This window comes from Amblyomma maculatum, chromosome 3 (assembly GCF_055883805.1).
Source record: "Amblyomma maculatum isolate TAMU_Amacu chromosome 3, ASM5588380v1, whole genome shotgun sequence".
In the NCBI taxonomy this organism is placed as follows: Eukaryota; Metazoa; Arthropoda; class Arachnida; order Ixodida; family Ixodidae; genus Amblyomma; species Amblyomma maculatum.
This window is the reverse complement of record NC_139346.1, coordinates 207,771,074-207,786,547: the sequence shown is the minus strand read 5'-3', so window position 1 is coordinate 207,786,547 and position 15,474 is coordinate 207,771,074. Positions and strand designations below refer to the sequence as shown.

General features: G+C 45.3%; 2 protein-coding genes across 2 annotated transcripts in view; one reads left to right on the top strand and one right to left on the bottom strand.

The window, feature by feature from the left end:
* Nucleotides 1-2,869, top strand: part of LOC146197545 (carboxypeptidase D-like) — a 45,837-nt gene extending 42,968 nt beyond the window's left edge. Inside the window, exon 10 of the mRNA XM_084599443.1 lies at nucleotides 1,764-2,869. Coding sequence (XP_084455569.1) covers nucleotides 1,764-1,895 — 132 coding nt within the window. The 3' untranslated portion in view covers nucleotides 1,896-2,869. The remainder of the gene's footprint in view (nucleotides 1-1,763) is intronic.
* A 3,046-nt stretch (nucleotides 2,870-5,915) lies between these two features.
* LOC146197544 (carboxypeptidase M-like) lies at nucleotides 5,916-15,044 on the bottom strand. The gene is made up of 8 exons (XM_084597196.1): nucleotides 14,831-15,044; nucleotides 12,972-13,069; nucleotides 10,533-10,705; nucleotides 10,135-10,322; nucleotides 9,469-9,645; nucleotides 7,582-7,734; nucleotides 6,200-6,342; nucleotides 5,916-6,058 (listed from the first exon to the last, which is right to left on the bottom strand). Exons 1-8 carry the CDS (start codon nucleotides 15,042-15,044, stop codon nucleotides 5,954-5,956), a joined length of 1,251 nt encoding a protein of 416 aa, XP_084453322.1. The 3' UTR covers nucleotides 5,916-5,953.
* Nucleotides 15,045-15,474: the final 430 nt, after the last annotated feature.

Below are 15,474 nucleotides of genomic sequence, written 5' to 3'. Positions count from 1 at the left end.
ATTTAAGGACGCAGTGGAGAGAGTGCAAAATATAATGAATTATGACAAGCACTGCTAGAAGAAAAAAGAACAGCGTGCACTTAGGAAAATCAGCGATATTTTGCTGACTTGTAGTCACGTGGGATACTACACTGAAAGTAATAGGGTTTCTCCGCTAGATAGCGCCTCAGTTGTTTTTATATGATTTTCAATGGCAAATTAAAATTGCAAAGCCTTTTTTCTTTGATATTGTATATAGTGCTCGATCTGTACTATATGAGGTAAGATATTTTCATCTCCACCATAATCTCATGACATATTTTGGCCAGTGTTCTGTCCCTTTAAGATAGACCGACCGCAATATACGCAGACGCGGCTGATAAAAACTAAAACTAGCAGGTTAAAAAATTGGCGGTGGCTTAACCTTGCTAAACCTAGTTAGTGAAGCGAAAGCGTAGTTTTGCTGGACTTTAATCTCGTTAGGCTTAGGTTTAGACACGGAGAGACATGGTTTTGCTGCGATTGAATTGACGAGACTATGGAATAGAGGACGCCGTCAAATACAAGAGAGAACACGTGATGCTGCATCTGCCGTCAAAGGTCAAGTAGTTGTGCACCATAGGTGGTACCATGGTTTAGCTACAGAGCCACACTATGAGCTTTGGCTCCTTTAAGGTCAAGCGTACGCCAAGGTTGACCTTGGTTTGTACATGGCGCAGTGAAGCTTTCGCTTCAAAGGGCATTTCTGTCGTGCAAAGAAGCGTTGTAGCCCGCATGCTCGTGCGTTGCGCAGCAGAACCAGCAATAGTAAAAAAGTGGTACAGCGGAAGAAACTGCAAGCCGCGCCCATGGGAAGCAAGTCATAGAGGATTCCGACCATTTCGTGGCGGTAAAAATGTTTGAAAGTCCTGAGTAATGAAGATATTATTACCGTGATTTCTTGAGGCTCACAAATGGTCGTTAAATTATTTATAAAAATAACGAGAGAGGCCGGGTTGCCAGGAATGCGAGATCACTTTTTACCGACTGATAATGTTGCTTCTTACGACGCATGAGGTATGAAGCCAGCTGTTCATTTGAAAAAAAAAAAAAAGAAAAGGAGCCTAGAGTTCTGTAGGAAAAGACGTGTGCCACTTCTCGTGCCGGAAAATGAATGAATCCTCAGTTTCCTTCCGCCACAGAAAAAAATATTAGTCCACTTCAGGAAAGCGGGTGTATCGTGCAAATGAGGTCTGTTGTTCCCAGAAACCAGTTCAGGAAATTTTCTTTGTGAAACCGATACAAATTTCTTTCTTTTCCGCCTGTACGTACGCGGAGATGGAACTGAGCAAGATAAAATAAAATAGAATGGACGTTTTTCGGTTTCAGTGCGCAAAATGGTTTTGTAGGGCCCCAAAACGAGGAAAGCAAAATATGTCCCCCGGAGAGCACTCCACCTGTTCATCATCATCATTTAGCAACCGACGGCAAACATCAATGCGTTCAGAGATGAGCTGCAAGTGGCTAGGCATTTAGCAAAATGAAAGCGCAAATCAACTACAAGGGCAATTGTACAGTCTTGACATTATGTAAAAACAAACCGAGTTTGTTGCTTATTCTTCCGCTCCTACGAAATTCTTACGAATTGCTTTCGCCAGCAGATCAAGCTCTGGCTACAAACTGCACTTGTTTTTCTCTCACGCGGCAACAAAACAACCCTCCTATTTCGCCTTCGCTTTGACTTGTGAGAGATTTGTTTACCGCTGACTGATAATCTTTCCCTCCCTCGTTGTTTCTCTTCCCAGATATTCTCAGCTGAAGACTTCCTTCACCCGGACTCTTCGGCACTGAGCGTATTTCTCGGGCCATCGTCGCTTCAGAGGGCACCTTCAATGTGGAACTCCATAAAGTCCGGCTTCGGGAACCTCTTCGGTTGACGAGTGCGCGCGAACGCACAAACCTCCAGGACTATAGAGCAGTCGCGCCGACATGCACGACACACTGGCGACGAGCCGCGAAAGACGAATTGGTGCGAGGACAGTGCTTGAGAGTTTTTTCGTCGATGTCGCCATGGCCTTCCTTCGCACTCCCAAGAAGGCTTGCGTTGCGCGGCGTGTGTTGAACCACGCAGTTTTTTTTTTCTTTTTTTTTTTTCGAGTCCCAGTGTTCGTAGTAAACGGCGTCACTTTCACCATCCACATGCTTATCCACAGGGAAGACGCCGGTGCAGGAGACTCCCGCTTTCAACCATAGAGTTCTTTTCTCATACCAGTTAAGTGCGGCTTCAAGGAAAGGCCTCCCATGATCACTCATTGCTGACTACCAGGGTGAAACGTTGTTGTCGGCGTCTTCTGACAACTCTACAGGGTATTAGCGATTTCATCACCGAAACAGGTGGCACGAAATTCTCATACATTCCAGTTTCGCACTAATCAAAGGATCAAATTTCTGAACGCAGAATCCGTCAGTGGTTCCGAATCTGGTATGTTTAAAGTGCTCTGAATTTTTTTTTTCTCGTGGGAACATACGTGTCTTATGCTGCGCTTGGGTTTCCCGTCTCTATGGAGGCGCATGTGTAACGGTTATCGTCGGCCTTTCATTCAAGCAGCCGAACCTCTCAGGTTGGCTGCGCGCCCACCCCGTGTTATTCTGGGCGCTCGCTAATAAGAAATCACCCGCTGGCCGATACAGCTGCTTCAGTATGCATGTGTCCCTATAGAGTGAAATCTGAGTCAAACTTAGCGAACAGGTCGCACAGTGCTAGGCTTTGTGACGTTAGAATTATGTTAGTAGTTTTTAATCTTTGCCAGCTCTTTTATTTTATTTTTGCTTTAAGGCCACAAGGCCAGCGCTGTGTGTCAGAGTTCTTATAATTGTGAGCCCCTTTGTTACAATAAAGAGTCACCACCGATGACATGCTTTCTTCTCTTGAACAATGATCCAAATTAAAACCGAATTCTTAAGTGCAGCCATGAATGGTACGCGCTGAAGACACTATAGGCACCGACTTAAGCTCTTTGTAGTGTTATGCCTTCAGCTAACAAGACAACTGCTCTACTCATTGCGCTTTTGAACGTCGAAGCTTGAAAGGACACTCACCAGCGCTCTTCAAGACACCGGACTGCTAATCTATTCCTTGTCTTTTCAGTAACACCTGCTTTTATGGAGGCGAAGGAGTCTGGCACGATTGCTTCCAGTGCAATAAACCCGCGGCCAAAGTCCCAGCACCACACCATTATCCCCCTGTGCCAAAGGCCTCGAGCTATAAATTCCGTGCAAAAGCTCCTACACCAGAATATTCGGGCTCGCCATGCTATTCCTCGCTTTAGGTATCTTCAGCCGATAGCCCTGCAACGTAATAAAGCATAAAAGGAAAGATTCACAGCGCTAACAAATGTACACTCACAAATAGACACACAGGACAGGCTCTGACTCCAACTTCTTTTTCGAAACAACACCACATATAAACTTAGAAAAACAAATGTTCCCACACCGTCGGCAACATATGTATGCAAGTTTAGGCCTTCCCTATCTTAACAAAATTCAAAAGACGATTTTCACTACAAAATAGTGATACTGATGAGTCACTGAAGCAGCAATGCACACACACACGCACACGGAGGGTGTTTTACACTTTTTATTTTTCTGCTTTGTATTTCTATTTGTTTATTTTGTATTTACTGTTAATTTTATACGCCGATAATTAGCATCGGTTAAAACTGGCTTTAAGTTCTGAGCAGTTGACACCTTTGAAGGCATATTTCATTTTTTTCTATTAACTGAAATAACAGTCATATTTTCACATCTGCATTACATTTTTTTAAATTAGCACCACGAAGCATTGGCGTTTCATTCTGAGCATTCTGACACCTTTGAACCACTTTTTTTTATTTTTTTATCTCTTTTATTCCTCTCATTCATCAATTAATTACATTGATTTTATAAACTCTTCATCGCCTGTCAATCAGTCATCAATCATTAGAACCACAAATTATTTTTGTATACAATGACACAATGTTTTTTACGTAGCCCTAGATTAAATATTTCAGACGCGTGTTGCGGCTACTATACTACGTCGGCGGCTTTTCGAGCGAACGAGCTCCATAAGTTATCGTTTAAAATCACTAACACAAATCACGCGGCGTTTGCAATGTGATCGTTGACTTCCGAAGCACACATCGCGCCCTGTATTTATCATAGTTGTCTACTGTCTGCTTTAGAGAGTACACATTCTCAACGAGCTTTTCCACCTTATTTAAGTTCAAATTACGGAAAATAAAAGTCAAGCAAGTAGATTTTTCTCAAGCCGCGCCGCTGACAGTACTCTGCGATGCGCCGCAGATGCAGCGCGAGAGCTCAGGAGGGAGCGGGAGTGCGGCAGTGCAAATAGAAAGCGCGGCTGGCTCGGCCCCCATATTCCCAGTTTCTATTTTTCTGCCATAGATGGCGTTCCTCGTCAAGAGCAGCAGCGCGCCGCGCGGTGCTTCGGGTCATGAAGGTTTCGTCGAGGCAACGCTCCAACGATATCTCTATCCATGGTTACGAGCTGTGTGAGTGCGAGCGCGCAGCGAGGTCCGTCCCGTCTTATAGCGCAGAACATGAGATACTGACGTCATATGCGGAAAAACCAATCGTCACCAATGACTTGAAAGGCCAAGGTCAGGTGAACAGCGGACAGTGGTCACGTCACTACTGCTCTTGTCCTACTACACCAGGCGTAGCATGACTAGACATCGCAAAACAACAAGGCCCCGCAATGACCTCCTCAAAGTAGTTTGAGCAGCGGCCCACGAAATCTGATGTTGTATCCCGAGCATAGAATTTTCGCTCCAAAAAGAAGGGGGCAAGCGAAAGTATAAACTACCGAAGGCGCTTTACTTTATCGTTTCACTTCTCTTGTGTCATCATATTTCTGGGCTCGAAAAGCTTGAACTGATTCTAGCTCACCCATACTGAATGGTGCTACAGGTAATCTTCCGTGCCCATACGTATTTTTTTTTTTTTTGTGCTCATGCGTTTCAATACTTTGTGCTCTTGGCTAATAATTTCTGCTCTTGACTCTCGGAAGCGGAAAAGAATTTCGAGAAGAAGAAATAAACCGTTATTTATTTTTTTAAACGTGCACTTCGACCTATATGGCCAGTGAAAGCAGGTGAACCAATATTTTTTTTATTTTTTTCCGGCCTAAAGGACACTGCTACACAAGTTTCATTTGCTTGTTCTTTCGTCAACCAGCTGCAAGAGCGGAGTGATCACATGATCAGCATAGCGTACTCTCTCGGCAGTAGTCCCGTCACAATGCCCTATTCGCGAACGCCGAGCCTACGGTTTATCAGCTGACAGTGCACCAGAAGTGGAGGTTTTGTGTATTGAAAGCGCAACAGGGCGCCGCTTCAGGTCCGTCTAGCATTTCTCTACATAGGGCAAGAAAGCGTCTATATGGTTCTCTCAGCTACAGCTGAAATTGTTCAGATGAAATTTAGTACAATAACGGACATGGTCAAGGCACGCGACTGGTCAAGGCAAGACGGGAAATTTATTAGATGGATAACAAGTGAGTGAAAACGAAGTTGAAGTCAGGCGTGGGGCAGGAGTGACGAGTAACAAAATTTGTTGCAAAAAATTACGATGTTTGCAGGTAGCGCAAAGCAGAACTAATTGCAAGCTGCTGGGAAAGGCCTTTCTCCTGCAGTAACTAGAACCGGGTTTGAGTTGGCGATCAGGTAATATATATATATATATATATATATATATATATATATATATATATATATATATATATATATATATATATATATATATATATATATATTTTTTTTTTTTCTACACAGTGAGATGAAAGGAGTTCCCAGGTCAATTGAAAATGGGTGGCTTTTGGTTTCACTACATGAGAAAGGGCTCGTCTTCTCGGAAAGCCGTGCGTGACCTGTTGCTTGGCATCACTGACCAGAATCGCATTCTTTTTTTTTTTTTTTTTGAGCCCGACACGATTTCATCAGGCTTCTCTTGCACTTGCATTGAGCGTCACATTCAGGACGGAGATCAGTCCATCGAACACGACAAAGTCCTGTTTAACCGAGTCGAATCCTCGCGCAGAGACCTGCAAAAAAAAAAAAAAAAAAAAAAAAGAAAAAAGCAAGAGACGTAAACATTCGCCGACCAATTACTGTGTTAACGCTTGAATTCGATCATGACACTTTTTTCTAGTTAATCCGCGGAAAGTGTCTCGGGGTCTTCTTACCTCGAGTGTGTAGTGGCCGGGCCTGAGGAGCCTCCAGTACTCTCCCCTAGATGTCGTCTTGAAGCCGACCTCGCGGCTCGAGATTCGTAGAGAGGCACCGGCCACGGGTTTGCCCTCTCTGTCCTTCACGATGCCGCGTACACCTGATGAAGGAATGCTGTGGTGAGATACCCAAACACGAGCTAGGTAATAACACCGAAGACGCCCAAATGCTATGCACTCAGTGTTTCATTAGTTCAGTCAGTTCAGTTCAGTTCAGTTTTATTCCTTAAAGGCCTCCATTTCAGGGGGTGTTACATAAGGGGTGGGATTACATTAGTGATAAGAGTGCGGCGAAAAATGTTACCGTAGACACCAGCGCGAGCTCCGCATTCTCGCTGAAGGCAATCGTTCCACCCAGGTTTTTCTCCTTTCCATGTGTGACGCTGTGCGGTGTTGCCTTAGTGGCTTCGAGAATGGGGGAGACGTACTCAAGAAAAAGCGACAGATACCCCTCAAAGGGCCTCCTTTTACGACCATATTCCGTTCTTTTTGAATAGTTGCATGCGACTACAGCTTAGAAGTATACCCAGTGCCGGACCCCTCCACCCTTGTCACTACGCGTGAGCAGCGGCGTTCGGTAAACCGGTAAACGCAGTATATATACTTCTCAGCTATGCTAAATGTTTTGTATCGACTCCGCCGTTGTGTGCCCGTTAATTTGATGTGTGACTTAGCCAAGCTATAACTTTAAAACAAAGGCTTTCAAGCTACTCACGGACACTTTTGCGTGGACCTTCTTGCTTATTTCTTTCTTAAATAAAGCCAACTGAGTGCTTCTCCCGCATGGTGTCTCCTAAAACCAGCTGACGTATTCAACACGTCAGCTAGGCAATAGAATTCCAGTCGGCAAAATGAGTCGTATTAAATGATAAAACAATAAAGAAAAATGGTTTCATCGGGTTTCAATAAGGAGAAGTGTTGTGCCATTGGTCCGACATTGTTGCGTTGAAAAGGAATCAGGACTTCAGACAGGACGTAAGACCAGATGTCTTATGTCCTGTCTATAGCAAATGCTAAACGCTATAGTTACTGCTTGTCCTGCCCGCATCTTGTCTTATGTCCTGTCTAAAGTCGCGATTCCTTTTCACCACAACAGCTTCTTCTTCTCCTGGAACCGAAATGTACCCGCAGTTCTCGACTATAGTGATGTTCGAAGGTTGCCATCACCGATAAGTAAGCACACAAAAGAAGTCAACGTGGACTACATTTCTGTAGTCAATTTAGTGCCCGTTATTGACGCCTGTGCTCATGTATTTCTTTTATTTCGTTGTTTCGCGCGGCAAATCCAAGCGGCCCCTGCTAGAGACTGAGCTATACAAGCAACGCAAGGTACCACTCACCTCTGTGCACTTCATCCAAGTAGGCAAGGAGTGCTCGCTTGTTTTCTTTCCAGAATCGGCCCAGTTCACGGCGGTGCGGGAATTTGCAACATGACACCTCCAGGGTCACATCCATGCAGCCTTGCCAAATGTAACAGTAGTCCTGCATGCCACCTAGGGAACAAAATACAAGAAGCTATTCAAGTTGCAGGCTAGTTTGCAGCAGGGCTTCTGCTCCCTGGCTACTGTTGATGCATAGTCGTGCGGGAGTTTTCTCTCTTTGAACCTTTAACTGCAATCTGTCTGGATACTTCTCTTGAACTGACTGGCCGTTTTTAGTAAAGACAGTTACAAGAGCAAGGAAATAAATACATTTTTTTTCTCGAAGTCTTGCAGTCGTGGGATCCTACATACGGGCGCGTCGCTTTAAAAACATGCCTGTAGACTTCTGATGGGGCGAACCGTATGGTAAACACCGTAAATCTACAGTACTTTCTCTGTGAGGGTCACGCATACTAATCCCAGTGACGGCGCCAAGCGGTTCTGAGGAGTGGCGGGCGCCGCCCCTAACATATATTGGGGCAGAGAAAAAAATCTGGCAAGCAATTCGTTCGGACCCTGACGATGAGGTTTCACATCATGGCACAGGCCGCGTTTGCCCCATCATGGATTTATGAAGCACCCATCACTGCGTTTTCTTGGTTAGTGTTTATAAAGAGCGATATAATGCAAAGGCAATATGTCTTCTCGACAGCGATTCACTCTACCAAACATATTTAAATTGGTGACATTTAGCCACGTCCTACAGTAACAATTGTTGGGCAGGGGCGCAGCCGGTGTGTGCGTGCGTGCGTGTGTGTGTTCGAAAGTTTTCTGAATACTGCATTCTCCATTCTTTCCATTATTTTCTTTTTCGACCTGCGGTGTATAAAACCCCCGCAAAATATTTCTTGCTACGCCACTGTTACTGTGAGTGCCATTTTCTCCTTTTGGCGCAACGCGCACAGAAAATTTCGCCGCTGCTTGCTTCTTTCAGTTTGTTACTCAGACAACCGCGTGTTCTCTTGACAAAAACTTGGTGCAGGAAGAAATGGAGCTGGACTTCCTTAACGGCTATTATATGAATCGGGCTTTGTCCACTGGTCCAAGAAAACGCAGCTTTAACATTTAGCGTTTATTCTCTATGTTTGGTTATGTTGAGCTAAAATTGTTTTCGCAGGAGCATTATGTTCTTCAAAATCAGCCGAAAAAATGCCACACAGAGGAAGAGAAGCAAGGAGAACAGACGACAGAGGCTCAAGTTCCTTGCTGGTGTTTTTTTTTTTTTTTAAGTTAAGTTGACGTCACACGAACTCGCCCAGTCATCAGCCTCGTTGAAGAACACTATCTTTTGTAGGTAAGCTATGTTCACGCGCATTAAGTAATTAAATACATATTTTATTTTTTATTGTCGCATGTTATCCGTGGCTTGAAGACCGAGCAAAACGGCCAAACTTTGGTGCTGTTTAAGCTGCTTGTTGTGCTGATTCAGACGCTATTTATTGATAACTGTTCATTAATGAAAACTGTATTCACAATACCGCTTCTGATATATTCCGATTGCAAACTTGGCGCTAAGTTCAAATGCCATGGCCATACTTTTGGCTGCATTATCTATTCAACGAAAACCCTGCTTGGTCTGTTCGCAATATAGAAACAGCAACATACAGAATGTTTCCTTCTGTCAAAAAATAGTTATCTTCCCCTCCGAATTATTATTATCCTCAACAATTCAGCCCCACAATCGGTTGTCCTCGCAGTGATCAGTGCTCCATCGGTACAAGTAAGCACTGCGCAGTATGCAGTGGGACTGCTCGGAGTTAGCTCCGGTGGTGCACGCGGTGCCGCTAGTCTTGACAAATGGGATACCTGGGAAAGAGTACCAAGCGGCACCGTTTGTTGTTCCGTTGGGGAACACAGGAAGCCGCAGTGCGGAGCAGGAGAGACCGTGGTGCATAGTGGCATGGTTGAAGGAGTACACGCTGGCCAGGTGCTTGAACATGTCATCGTCTGGAGTCACCGCCGGTTGGTGGCTGAACATCCAGCCTGCGTCAGGCCATTGCCGTCGAACAGCGTCACGACAGCGTGCCAACAATTCCTGAGCCTTATTAGTGCTAGATAACAAAAAAAAAAAAGGAAACATCAGTGAATGGGGGAGATTAAGTCGAACATTGAACTCTACAATAGGGTGACCGACGCTGGCTTAGGGGATCAGCCTTTACCCTGAAAGGGATTTACAGTGAAGATAGTGGCGATGATAGTGAACACTTCAGGTTGAGCACTAGACGCTGATAGCAATAAACAGTTGCAGGGTATTTCTACAGAGACGAGGATATGAATAATATAGCTAAAAGCGGTGTTGCTAGCTCTCCAACCAACAAGCCTGCAAGACGAGGCTTACACCTCATGCAAAGGGCGCTCTTTGATGAAGCGTACATTATAAATGGTAAAACGCCTCGATGTAAGAAGCAATCTCGAGCTTACGGCCAGTGTTTTCATTTCCGTGGGAACGTGACAGAGAGCCCGAATGCGCACCAGCGTTCCGTGATTCGTCGTACGGGTAGTTGGCTACCAGCGCGCCTCCGTGAAGGTTCGCGGACAGCACAAATGGAATACGATGGCTCCAGCGCCGCACTGCCGCGGTCTCCGGCTGTTCACGAAATCTCTGCTTGTTGTTGCGATCAGGAAAGTTGCGGTTCAAGTCCATGCCACGAGCGTTGTACCTGCGCACAGCATGAATTCACTCCTGCTGACCTCAGGACATTGCTGCAGGCTCCGCAGAAAGTGAACGGCAGCATCAACATGACCAGCAAAGTAATCTACGACGTAAACATTTTCAGCCTAATACCTACGGACACGTTCACAGCCGGGGAGCTAACTCCCCGTTCATTGATTACAAATACAGATCAAGCATCCATGCCCGGTGCGCGTACCGTCCCAGTGCGCTCGTGCAGTCTCCCTCCTTGGCGATCTCGTATCCGTCCGGGTTCATGCTGGGCATGATGTGGATTCGTGTGCTGTCCAGCAGGTAGCGCACGTACGGGTCCACGTTGTAGCGGGTCAGCAGGTGTGCGATGAGGTACACCATCAGCTGACGGCCCACCGCCTGCGCATGCGCCGTTCGGGAAGTCAGTCTGCTCATGCAAGATAGCTTCTAAAAGCTACATAGCGAGAAAGAAAGCGGTATACCTTTTATGTGAGCTGCTTAAACAACGCTTCAACAATTACGGAAATGCCGAAAAGGGGGGGGGGGGGGGAAGAACAAACACCGTTTACATTGAAACGTTAGTTTTCCATTTAGTTATAGGCATGGAGATACGTGGTCCATAAAGAAGCAGCTAGGGGATCACTGCAGTGTATATATCGCTGGCACAACGGCTTGCAGCTGGGAAACAGTGTCATGTGCTTTAATCCGGCATGCTGAAATTGACGAGGGGGATAGTGGTAGAGTTAGTTCTCTTGCTCCGTCATTTACGGACCATAACATAGGCGAGTCACTAGCGGGCCTATAATTAGATTTAATGGGCGCTTAATGGACTGACTTTTTCTGCTCTTACCGCAGCACCTCTTGAACCAAAGTGCACCAGTGACACACAAGATGAATGAACGCAAAGACACGAGGTAACAGCGCCTACCGGATGTCTGCCCATCGTGTGTGCCGTCCGGGCGCTTCATTTCAGCAACAAAATGAGTAGTCTAGGAGAAACGCATAAATCCCCGAGGGACACTGAAATCGTAATTTTCTCCCCAAAAGCTTATGACTTCAGTGTCCATCGGGGATATGAGGCGAAACGAAGTGTCGTCCGTGTGCTGTGCGATGTCAGCGCACGTTAAAGATCCCCAGGTGGTCGAAATTACTCCGTAGCCCTCCACCACGGCTCCCCTTTCTCTCTTTCCACTTTCCCTCCCACCTTCATTCCTTCCCTTAGGCGCGGTTCAGGTGTCCACATTGCAAGTGTGACAGATACTGCGCCTTTCCCTTCCTGTGAACCAATTATTATTATTATTATTATTATTATTATTATTATTATTATTATTATTATTATTATTATTATTATTATTATTATTATTATTATTATTATTATTATTATTATTATTATTATTATTATTATTATTATTATTCCTCAAAAGCTACAAACAAGTAGCACTCGGATAGGATCACCGCAGGACGATGAAGGTAGCCCATTTAGGGTCATGTTGTTTTATTGGCTCGATTAAACAAAACGGCCGTCTATCGAGCTTTTTAACGGTATTCAGTTTGTTCTGCACCGCGATTGCCTTTGTAGCTAGCTATAGCACTGTGATAACAATTGTTAGCGCTGTTCATCTCGGGGAGTAACTTAAGTCATTATTCGCTTATTTGCGGTAAACATAGAAGCTTTGGATGCAATTCCTTTTAGCTTGAACTGTACTCTGCCAGTCGGAGTGCAACTTCGGATTTCAGCTCTCTTCGTCGAATGACCTCGACATAATTAAGTGTAGGTGTCCACAGAAAAGTGAGCCAGATACGTTCAAAATCCCCAGGTGATCGAAACTACTCCTTAGCCCTTCACTAAGGCACCACTTTTTTTCTTTCCGATTTCGCTTCCACCTTCCTCCCTTCCTTTGCGGTACGCTTCAGATGCCTACGGGAAAAAGTGTGCGGCAGATACTCGCCTTTCCTTTGCTGTCAACTAATTTATTTATTATTTAAACGTGCACAACCTTGATAAACAATGCAGAACCATGCTTAACACAGCTTTCGCTAGTATAATTTGGTTCAAGCCATTCTTAAACGTCCACCATTTTTATACCTTTTTTTTTTATTTTCCTCTGACAGTTCTAGTTAGCATGGCTTCTTGGTGAAATATAATTGGTTCGCATGAAGTAAATACGCAGTATCTGTCAAACTTGTTTCTATGGACAGCTGAACTGCACCTGCACCGTAAGGGAAGGGAGGAAGGTGGAATTGAAAGTTGAAAGGGAGAAATAGGAGCCGTAGTGGAGGGCTGCGGAGTAATTTCGGCTACCTGGGGATCTTTAGCATACACTGTGATCGCACGTTAAAGGGAAACTGCACCGGTTCTAGATTTCGATGAGTTTCGAAAGGTCGAATGATCATAACATGCAGGTTAAGTGTGCGAAATATCTTGGCGCTAGGATTTTAAACAGTGTCGCAATTAACGATTAACACCACGACGGCTATCAGGCTTCTACGCACAGCACCGCGATAGGTGGGTTGCGTTGGAACGGAAGCAAAATTTGTAGTCAGCGATAGTAAAACTGCTATTTGGAATTTAATGAAAGACAAAATCTTGCCGGTTTGTATGCCATCTAGTGCACGCTATGCCAGAGTGCTTCATGAGCCCAAACTATTACACGTATGTAGTCACCTCGTTGCCGTGCATGTTGGCCACGTACTTAACGTTGGGCTTGAGCAGCGTCTCCTCCTGGGGGTCCTTGGTGACAAGCAGAACCCACAGGTCACGCCCTGCAAGTCACGCGGCAGAAGAAAAGAAGCGATAAACAGGTGGGTCACCGCCGCTTGCGGTGGGGCCTAGCCTGGCACAGAATTTTTATCTGTTCTAGGCCGTCATTGCACACGCCACCGCTGGTGGTGGACGACGGCTGTTGTTGCGGCGCGCGTCTTTCTTTCCCTCTTCCTTTTCTTTCTTATCTATATTCTCTTCTATCTGCACGAGGCAGCGGAGGTGGCTCAGCTACAGAGCCAGTAGCAGGCCCGTGCATTTTTTTTTTCTTTCTTCCTACAATCACAACAAGCGATAACGCGACAAAGCTCACACCTCACAAACAAATGAACACAGTCGATTCTGTCAGCCAGGAACAAAAGAATTACGTTTAAGAGGGCGGTTATTAGGTGCAAATCGGATCGCGTGTCGATGGCGTTGCAGTTGGCGCTGTAGTTGGCGTAAACGGCCGCTTGACAGCTACGGCAGGTAGCAGTAAGGTAGCAGGAGAGCGAAGCGCCACCTGCTTCGGCTAGCAGATAGAAAATTAGAGGAGGGGGTCAGAAGCAACAGTCGACTTAGTGCCGAACCGGAATTTTTTTCGGGTGGGGTAGGGTGCAGGTTCCTGCAATTTTCGGACTCAGTTCCGGGTTCGGATCCGAAGCAACATTCCCCTACGGTTCGAACAGGTTCGAATGAATTCAAGACAGGAAAAATTAAAAAAGAAAGGATGAATTTCTAATCATACATGTTGCGGCTGACAGCACGACGTCTGCACGCAAGCAAAAACTACAAAATCCGTTTGACATGAGATACTTCATATTGAACCACCTGCATTTACCTCCAATGACAAAAAGGAATAAGAAATGAGCTGCGAATTCAATCAGACTAATTAAAATTGTTAGCCTTAAGCATAACAAGGCTGCTTTAAATTTAGGAAAGGATTCTTGACAACAGATTCACATCATAAATCAGGTGGCAGAACCTTACACAGGGATAAGGGAGCAATTACCAAATAAGCATTCACCCAAGCGCAGCCATATGGCCAAACAGTGAAGCTGTACAGCTTTCGTAGAAACTTCGCCGCTGAAGAAAGCTGCTAGCGGGGCAACGTAGGGCGTGGAAGATGAAAAGAGGTTCACTATGGCCTAATGGGATTGACCGCCGTGTCCTCAAAATCGATCGACGCCACATGCTGAAAGACCAGTGTTGAGAGACATCTGGCACTTTTTTAATGAGTGGTATCCAACTATAGGCTCCAGCTGTGTACTAAATAGGCCTCTCTAACCTTTATTTTTTTAACCTCAGCATATCGTAAAACCAAAACTGCCCAAGAAATCAGTTCAGATTAAGCACTACCGAGTATCGTAATTGTTTGTTAAGCTTGCTGTCCTCATCCTCTAAAAAAAAAAAAAAAAGTATTAGGAAGTATAGGAGGAACATAGCGTGAATGACTTTCAAAAATTCCTACAAATTTCGTCGCGATAGGTGTGCCATGTTCGCGGACGTGTTTACAATACGTTTTCTTTGCAGCAGAAATGTTACATGTAACTATACTCTAGGACGGAAAAATGTAGTCATTGCCGCGCAGGCCTCCCTCTCCTATCACTTTGCTATAAAGTGAGAGCCTCAAGAAGAATGGCTCTTTGGGGGGAAGGCAGGCGGGCAATATTTGGAAAGTATAAAAAGATACTGCAACAATTCGACGAGGAGCATCGAAGCCAGCCATTGCACTTTTTTTTTCTTTTTTTGCTCATCTGCCTGCAAAAGCAGGTTGTACTCACCTTGCACGGACTTTCCTATACTGTAGAGTGTAGTTAAATTGTGGTGGCTTGTGCTGACGTTCTTCAGGAAAGCAGTCATCTCTTCATGGTTGTAGTAGTTAAGATCACCTGGGAGTTCTGCCATGTGCACTCCATGCTGGCTACTCACCTGCTGTACCGCGCACAGGTAGAGCAGCAGCAGGACCGTCGACGAGACCCTGCTGTGACGTTGCATAGTATAGCAACGGGGAGTTTTAACCTGTGCTGCCTGAAACGTAAAACGAAAGTGACAATTTGGTGCGCTGACTTGAAATGTTTCTCGTTGTGCTTATGAGTGGGCGCTGCCGTGTTCAGTGTGCAAGCAGGAGAAGCGTTCGAAAAAATGAGTTGACCTGCGCAAGACCGTAAGTATGCGAAGCAGAGAACTGAAATCTGTTTTTTTTTTTTTTAATGTACGCATCATAAGTTCCCAAGATGGCCGTGCCCATCAATCAAGGAGGCTGAAGGGACATCGACGGTTGTGCTTAAGTTTCCCCTTCCAAGTTTCCTTCTCCTCGCCCGCAGAGACGCACACGCCAAGCTAACTGACTGCCAATCTAGATTGCACCTATTGCCCAGAAGATGACCATGTGATCCTGTAATACTGACGTCATACTTTCTCAAGT